The sequence below is a fragment of the Eurypyga helias genome, unplaced genomic scaffold, assembly GCF_000690775.1.
Source record: "Eurypyga helias isolate BGI_N326 unplaced genomic scaffold, ASM69077v1 scaffold28677, whole genome shotgun sequence".
Classification (NCBI taxonomy): Eukaryota; Metazoa; Chordata; class Aves; order Eurypygiformes; family Eurypygidae; genus Eurypyga; species Eurypyga helias.
Genome location: NW_010262808.1, coordinates 46404 through 55259, shown reverse-complemented (window position 1 = coordinate 55259; position 8856 = coordinate 46404). Strand labels below are relative to the sequence as shown.

The 8856-nt window shown below is 42.6% G+C and overlaps 1 protein-coding gene across 1 annotated transcript; it reads left to right on the top strand.

The window, feature by feature from the left end:
- The first annotated feature begins 829 nt into the window (after window positions 1-829).
- Window positions 830-8231, top strand: SULT6B1 (sulfotransferase family, cytosolic, 6B, member 1). Its single transcript, XM_010155859.1, has 7 exons — window positions 830-1031; window positions 4542-4654; window positions 4903-4992; window positions 5987-6113; window positions 6708-6802; window positions 7089-7245; window positions 8101-8231. The coding sequence occupies exons 1-7, from the start codon at window positions 830-832 to the stop codon at window positions 8229-8231; spliced, it is 915 nt and encodes a 304-aa protein (XP_010154161.1).
- Window positions 8232-8856: the final 625 nt, after the last annotated feature.

The following is an 8856-nucleotide window of genomic DNA, read 5'->3' as shown; positions in this document are numbered from 1 at the left end:
TTGCGGCCCGGCGCTGCGAGACTTGAGGCGGCGCCGGGGCCTGCAGCCGAGTAGCGCTGCCGTGCTGCTGCAGCTGGTGGCTCTGCGCCTCCTGGGAGCCGGCACCCGCCTGTCTGTGTGCCCTGCTGGGGGGAAGCACCGCTAGGTTCATACGGCTCATGGCCGTCAAACAGGGAGCCTGGTTCTGGCATGGGGATGTTAAAAAAACCTGCGCCGTGCAAGATTTCAGTATTTAAGTGTGCTTTTTATTTTTTTTTTTACATTAAAAAAGGCATTACTGCAGACCAGCTCCCACAGAGGGGTGTTCAGAACCTCAGATGACAGCATCACTTCCCTCACACTATCATGCTGTTTTATGGTTCAAATTTTGTTGTTTTCTATTATTTGCTGTCTATTTTTCATAGTATGTGGCCGACGTTATTGCCAAAATAAAGCCTCTTGGGATTTTTCTTATTAGGGACTTCCTTTTCTTTGTGAGATGCTTTTTTCCTATTCATGTTACGTAAGATTAGATACAGAGTTTTGCTGGTCATTCTTAAAGGGTGATTCATTTTCCAATTCTGTTTTCCCTGGTGGCTGAGCTTACAATCATTACTTGCTCTCAGTGGCTTTTCTTACTAAAGTAATACCTGCTCTGTAGGTTGTAAGCAGATAGGATCAACCCAGCTTCCATTCCAAGAAAGGTGGGAAGGGAGAAGAGAAAGAAACGTATCAAATTTGGGGGAGGGCAGAAGTAATGCCAAGGATTTCTACTCCACCTCTTAAAAATGTCTATTTAAAGACACTTGCTGCATTAGACTAACAGTTTCACACTCCAAAGGTGGTAAACATGGCTAAGGATGAAAAAACCTTTGCTGATGAAGTAAACAAAGCGTTGGTGAAGTCTGAAGGGCTTACCTTGAAGGATCTGCTGTTCTCCTACCGGGGGACCCCATATCCTGTTACAGTGTGCAGTGCAGCAACGTTCCAAGCCCTGGAAAACCTGGAAGCTAGAAGAGATGATATGGTGCTGGTGTCCTACCCCAAATGCGGTGAATACGTTACAAGTTCTTTGCTGTAGTCTACAATGCTGTAACAACAGATTGCTATTGTACATTGTGTAAGGACATTGGGCATTTCTACTACAACCAGAGGCAGCAGGGTTTTGTCCTGCTTTGGCTTAATTTAAGCAGTCTGTTGCACTGCTTTTTAATATCGTTTATGTTTCTGAAAGGAAAAGAAGTTTCAGTGTTCAAAACTACCTTTTGGCTGAAGATTAGAGAATAATGCCCATATTTTTTTTTTATATATCAGTGGGAGAAGACAACTCTGCCGGTATGATAGACTGTATTCTGAAAAGTGTGTTAGTGATGGAGTATGGTGCACAAAAGAAATAAAGTTAAGCAGTAGGCTCTTTGAGGTGTAGAAAGTGACATGGCACAGCATCTTCTCTTGCAAAATTATAAGCTGTTTCATGGCATTATTCAGGGTTAGCATTGTTTTTTGTTTTGTGACTGTAGAATGGTATTGACTAGGACATACTGGAAGCCTAAATCTTTTCATCAGAGGTTTGCAGAAAGGAGCAAAGCGCAAGAGGAAAAAAACCCAAACAACCAACTAGTTGATTTTGGTCAGTTTAATAAATGTCAAGTGTGACATGGTTGCTTACAAGGAAGGGATGGGTTTTGTTATCTAGGAAATCCTTTCCAAGCCTGTTTCTTCTTTGAGACCCAAGCAGCATAAGTTTAGGGTTGTCAGAGAAAATGTGGGTACAGGGAAGGATTTCATTGCACTAGCATGGTAGCAGATGTGGCCAAGCTGGGCTCTAACCACAGAGTTCTTAGTCAAGATCTCATTCAGCACATTGGTTCCCATGGGTGAGTTCTGATCTGGAAAGAATCTGTGGTGTGTTTAGGGGTTTAAAAAATAGGCCTGTAGTGAATATGTAGCAGTTGTGAGACAGAATACTGAACCAAGAGAAGGAGAGGGCAAATACAAAAGGAGGGAGCTGGCATAAATTGTGAAGTAACAGATCTTTATTCCAAGTAGCTTGTAATTCCATTGGGTTTGGGTCCAGGGTTTCTGCTAGACCCTATGAAGACCGAAAAGGTCATTGATATATTGTGGCACTGACTTGGATTTCTCAGAGTTTGGAAGAGTTCAGACATGGAGTTGGGGTGCTGACTGCATCTGAGATTTAGCAACTGGGTAAACCTCTCCTGTTCAGGGAGAAGGATCCGTAGATAGAGAAGGCAATCTCCCATTGTTAACATCAGGCAGTTTGTGATAGGTCAGCTGTGGCAAATTTTACCAAGGACCCTCGCCAGTTATCAGTAGGAGGGGGAGTACACAGCTCCCCGTGGTTTGCCAGGAATGCAGCACCCCATTACCCAGCAGACACTGGTAGAAAAGCATGTGTGGGAGGTTGCACTGAAGAAGTGGGGAAGCAGGAGGGATCGAAAATGCTGTGTTTGGGCAGTGGCAATCTACAGGTAAATCTTTTGCAATTTTCTTCCACTTGAATGTTTGCTCTTACACTCTTAAACAGTGCTCAAGAGATTTTGTGTCCTAATTTTCTGTAGCTGGCAAAGTGGTGGGGAAAAATTCAAGAGAGGAGGGTAAAGAATAAAAAGGAAAGATTTTCTGCCACAGTTTGAAACCAGAAATTGCTGGGCTACCTCTTGCCCCTTGATGTGACACTCGGACCCACCAAGCCATAATGTCACCAGGCGGTGATAAAAATGTCTAGGCGGGCCTTTTTCCTTCTTGAGCCAAGGAAGCCTGGTGTCTGGCTTCCCCTGCCAGCTTCTCGGGTGTTTTCCATGCAGGGCTCAAACTCTGGCATTTGCCAGATTTAGATGGTCATGAACACGCCTGATGAAAGACTCACGTTGACTCCCTCCCAGAGTTTTGTCTCTCAAAGCTTTAATATTGCTCTCATTCCTTCTGCTTATTGACTGCTGTGAAGGCTAAGTTACAGCAAAGTCTCACTAGAAGAGGTTTCCCCTAACTCAGGGGTGTGTAGTGGAGAGGAAAACTGATGCAGAGAACTATTGATGAGGTAGGGGTAAAGGACGATGGAGCTCCAGGGTGCAGTACTTCCCAGGGATGGTTGAGAAGCCAGTAGGGAGTTTGGAGGTGGGAAATTTTAGGATTATCAGTGGTAGCTTTTAATGAAAATAAAATGTGTATTTATGCACATGCAGTTAATACTGGACAGATGAGGACATGGATATGGAGACTTTAATGCCTTTGGCTCTGATTTGTACATAAATGGGAAAGTGATATAAATGATATGCATCATACAATGTCTTATCATAGAATCACAGAATGGTTTGGGTTGGAAGGGACCTTAAAGATTATCTAGTTCCAACACCCCTGCCATGGGCAGGGACACCTTCCACTAGACCAGGTTGCTCAAAGCCTCATCCAGCCTGGCCTTGAAGACATCCAGGGTCTTATATATAAATATGAAATCGGGTGGTATATAAATGTAATGTATCCATTATAAGACGTTCCATAATGTGTACACATCATATACACATTACTGTATAGGTGACACGTATCATCTGCTTCCATCCAAGCATCCTGAGGCACTTCATATAAATAGGGTGGAAGTTACTAGTTTCTGGGAATAACTTTCCACTGAAAGCATGAGGTTAAAACTGTTTGCGTTGTGTGTTCCCTGCTAGTGCCTCTGGCAGCTGCGTTCACAGGGGACTTGCTGCATGCAGGAGGCAGCGGCAGCTCCGCAGCTTCATCTCTGAGGGCCCAGCGAGAAGCCTTCCAAGCGCCTTCCTGCAAGGATGCAGGGAGGGTGCTGCAGGCCAAGGTGAACACACTGTTCCCCTGCTCTGTCCTGCCAGCCATCGGCAGAGCATCAGTGGAGCAAATGTGATTCCTGGAAACCCTGGGGAAGCAAGCACCACGGCACAGCTGCAGGCTCATACTGGAATGGGATGCGTTATGGGCAAGATCCCTTCTAAAGACTGAGGAGTGGGGAGGGATGCAGATGTCCAGTGGGTAACAGCTCCTCTGGCACTTGTTCTGGCATGCTCTTTATGGACACAGCAGCAGGCACAACCTGGGGCAAACACTGGCCGTGACATTGAATAGGTGGCTGCAGTTCGTCCTTGACCCAGGGCAGTAGAGAGAGGCAGACACTTTCCTCGGCAGAATGAGCGAAGCTCCTCACTCATTCCTTCCTTCTCCTTCACAGACCATTCCCAAATGTTTCTCTGTAAAAGACAGGGAAGTTCCCTTTATTGTCTGTCACTGACTGTTTTACGATTATATTAAAACGATGTGAAGTGCATCGTTGAGTCAGTTCTGCCCCTGGCGCTTTCCACATACCAGTTATAAGTGAGCCAAGAAGGTCACAGTTAAGAAGCTGTTGAGGATCTCATTAACAGAAAACATTATTTGGTTTATAATCGTTTGAGAGCTTTAGTGTTACTTGTCATTTGATGACTGTCTATTATGCTGAATTAAGCCATGTAATGAGAAGGCTCTGAGATCTTACATAAACCTCTGATATGTTTTATTTTGTTTTCTGGGTGCAGGTGTGAACTGGCTTATCCAGATTTTAAGTGATTTGATATTTACAACTTCTCAGAGTAAACCTGTAAGCACAGAACTACCATTTATTGAATGTGGAGATCCAGATAAATATCAGGTTAGTGAAAAGAAACTATAGAACCAGTTAAAGCCCATTGTTTTCTCTCTCCTGCACCCCCGCACACAAGTTATTAAAATGAAGTCATGCAGCAAGTAAAGATATTTCTCCTGAGAGGGGAAACAAGAGCATGTTGGGTGACTAATGCCTTTTGATTAGGGGCTGTTTCACACAGGCGACTCTCACAGATCATTGCTGAACCCGTGTAATAAACCTGTTCTTACTTATGGTTCTGTTTATTTCTAAAGAGGATGAAGCAGATTCCATCCCCAAGGATTTTGGCAACACATCTGAATTACGATTGCCTCCCCAAGTCTATTTTCAAGAACAAAGCCAAGGTGGGCTCTTTTCATTTTCCAAGTGGCATCTCCCTGACAGGACCAGCATGTAAGAGTAATTTTGCAGCCACATCATTTTCTGGTGCCCAAGCAGGTGACACTAAAGGAAAGCAGCATGGAGACAGTGAAAATCGCATGATGGCTTCACACCCCCTACAATTTACAGTACCATTAGGGGTGCTGTAGTTGACACCAACAAGAGCAGATGGGAGCGTGTTGCAGTGCTCAGAAATGGCTGTAGTTTCATGGTTTTGTTTTTTATGCTACTCTCTTCTCTGCACAACCGTGGTGGGAATGAAGGTGGCAGCAGTATCTCTGGGCCATTCCTGTCTCCTTTTAAAGAGTCACATCATTAAAACTTTAATATTGCTGGTACTCAGTCACTGAACAATGGCAGATACATAGCACTTAGGAGATGTACCACAGATGAAGGAAGTAATTGGTTAAGGGATGGAGGTTTTTTTCCATGTTTCATTGGTATTTTTTCCTGTATGAGACAGTGAAAAGGATAATGTGTATAACAAAAAAATGTCATGTGTATAACATGTTTTCAGAAGTGTTTTTGCTTCTCTGAGGATTACAGTCTGTTAGGATTTCAAGAATGTTATTGCCATGCTTTGAAAAATGGGAGATGATTGTAACAGCTGCTCTTTCCTGAAGGAGAATCGAACAGAGGTTTTCCTAGCAGGGAGTTGGCAAATGATTCCTTACAATTTTCCAGGTCTTAGGTAGTTATGGGATAGTATGCAATGACAATATTACAAATTTTCCAGTTGCTTCTTTCTGCAGTCGCTTCATGACATAATCAAATCTTAGAAGTCATAACAAGGTCTTTATTACGATCGTGTTATAAATTTATTCTCCGTGCCTTAACTAATAAAAGATTTTGTAACTCCAGTATGTTATTGATGGCAGAATGTTTGGTTTTACTCTGATTTTAGTTGCCAGGGGAAGCAAGTGATCTAAAGTTGTTGACCTCTTTCTCCCACTCCAGATACTAGTGCTGTTTCGAAACCCTAAAGATACAGCTGTGTCATTTTTCCATTTCCACAACAATGTGCCAAGCGTCCCTAGTTACGGCTCCTGGGATAAGTTCTTCTCGGAGTTCATGAATGGGAAAGGTATTATTGTAGTTACTGAATATAGCTGAAGAAGCAGCAGCAAACTAAACAACTAAACCCAGCTAAATAGGGCCAGTGGGAAAGCAGCTGTGTCATAATTAGTTTACTGATGGCCATACGTCATGGTAAAGGAGGCAGCTGAATGCCAGAATGGGGAGAATGTCCAAAAGATGCTTTGCTTCTGAGTATTTTGCTCCTCCAAGCAAGGGTGAGGGAGTTGCGTGGCTGCTTGACAATGGCATTGGGTCAACTTAGTTCTGCCACTTAGTGATGGAGGAAATGCTACAGATCCAAAGTGTTAATGAAATGACAGTTTGTTGTTTACTGTGTCTGGACTTGAGACTGAACACCTCATTAGCAACCCAGGTTTTAGATTGAGACTGATGTCTGGATTTGGCTTTTAAGAGATGTTTAAATGACAGTGTAGCAACAGAGGGGAAGCACACAGTGAAATTCATATTTCTGTGGGGAAACCTTTTATGTACAACAGTCCAGAGGAAGCCTGTGTTGTTTTGTTGTACAGTATGGTACCACGGAAAGGACAGGCTGTTCCGTTAAGAAAGTCAGGCTCATGCTTCTTTTTCTCTTCTTTAGTCGGCTGGGGATCCTATTTTGATCATGCAGTCACCTGGAACAAACACATTGAGGATGAAAATACTATGATCATAATATATGAAGACCTGAAAGAGGTAAAGCGGATGCTGTGTTCTGACAGACAAAACACATCTGAGCCCATTCCATGAAATCTGGTGAAATGCAGCAAAAGGCACAGGTTTCTGAAAGTGCAACATCAAGTTGATTTTAGTGACAAGTTGAGTCTGGCTATACAAAAGATGAGCTCCAGTGTATGCGGAAAACATACTGTAAAGGGAAATATGTGTTGTTAATAGATGGTGGCAACGCACATCCCATACGGGTAACTCCTTTTTTGGAGGAAGTGTACTGCATGTCTCCCTTTTGCTGTATTGCTTTTAGAACCTGACTGCCAGTGTAAAGCAGATAGCCGAATTCTTTGGATTCTCCCCAACGACAGAGCAGATCCAGTCCGTTGCAGACAGGGCCACTTTCCAGGCAGTGAAGGATAAGGCCCAGGAGACTCATGGTGCTGTTGGCTTATTTCTTTTCCGCAAAGGTAAATTTATTTGTACTTTGCCAGGGTGGTGAATAGTAGCACTGCATCTTGGGCAGACAGGAATTTGGATCAGTAGGTGGTTAATCTTTATGTATAATTTTCAAGGTTGGGAGTTGTTTAAGAAACACCATTTGAGCTTCAGGACAATCACAAGGGCCAGTACCATTCGGTAAAGCCCTGTGTAATGTGATGAGCAGAGGTGCCCTACAAGCAGCACACCCTTCAGTTGTGGTATGCAGTAAGCACCAACTAAAGTACAAGAGTGTTATTTTGGCTTCTGTGCGTACTGGGCCTCCACAGATTTTTCTTCTCGGTTTTTCTAAATTACCCTTGTGATTGCCCAAGAACCTCAGTCAACACATGGAATCTAGACACTCCACAGACTGAGCTGTGTCTTTTAGCCATGGATCAAGCTGGAGCTCTAGACTTGGAAAACCTCAGACCGTGGGCTCTACAAAATCTAGATTAAAGGTAGGCTGAAGCTTAGGGCAGTGTCTGGTTGCAGTGCATACAGGTCTTACAGTTAAAAGCCATGTCTTTGAATTTTCTGGGTTGTTTCACAACTACTGGTCATCTTTTATAGTCTTCTGTAGCTGTATGAGACACATGCCAAAGCTATGAAGGCAGACCAGTAGCTTCCTATGTTCGTTTTACGTTCACATTCTGTTGCGAACACCAAGCATAAGGCAAAGATAAGTGTGTATTCTTGGGTCAGAGATTCTTTTCTTGCAGGAAAAGAAAAAAAAAGGAAAAATGGATTATCCTGAAATATGATAATAAGAGAGACAAGGTAGTTTGTTATGCTGCTTGGTCCTTACAGTCAAGGGTAATATTTTACTTCTCTTTATATTCCAGGTGTTGTTGGAGACTGGAAAAATCTTTTCAGTGAAGCTCAGAACCAGGAAATGGATGCCAAATTCAAAATGTGCTTAGAAGGAACTAAGCTGGGAGCAAAATTAAAATATGATGTGTACTGCAAGGCCTGAACCTCCTTTAGAGAAAAAACTCATGTCCAGGATGCTTTTCATTCACTGTTATCAAATAAACCATGAATCAGGACAATATCTGATTTAAAAATGTTAGAAATCCATGCATTTTGCAAACCTGTTTTTGCTGTCTTACCTTACACAAGCAATCCTTGCTCATGCAGTTAGTATCTTTGACTTGACTGGATTTTCTTAAATGTCGTGTAGTTCTTTGGTCTCTCATGATTTTTAACACTGATTTTTAGCTAGGATTTCATGTTACCTGGTAGAATCCTGTGTGGAATATATATATGCAGTAGTTAAACCTGCTGAAATCACTGGAAATGTATTCCGTATGTTCAGAGTGATTTTATAAGGAATTTTTTAAAACAATCATGAAGTGTAATTTTGATTCTTGCTAAGTTCCTAGTATTCATATATCATTTTAATTTCTAAGTTCATAGTATAAAACGATATTTCAAAAGGTTTTGTAGTTGTCTTTTGCCACTTTCTGTGTGCTGATAAATTTGTGAAAAAAAATAAAGGAACTCATTGGTGGAAATTCTGTCCTCTTTTGGCAAAAATGTTTTTCTTTCCTTTGGTGGTGAGAGATCTCGTCCTGTGCTGTTGAAGGAACTACCCTGGA

What these genes read in the sequence shown, in the direction of transcription:
- SULT6B1 (XM_010155859.1), top strand. Translation starts at nt 830, where the DNA reads ATGGCTAAGGATGAAAAAACCTTTGCTGATGAAGTAAACAAAGCGTTG. An exon ending in TTTTCAAGAACAAAGCCAAG is followed by an intron (nt 4,993 to 5,986) that starts GTGGGCTCTTTT and finishes CTCCCACTCCAG; the next exon opens with ATACTAGTGCTGTTTCGAAA. An exon ending in GGAGTTCATGAATGGGAAAG is followed by an intron (nt 6,114 to 6,707) that starts GTATTATTGTAG and finishes TCTCTTCTTTAG; the next exon opens with TCGGCTGGGGATCCTATTTT.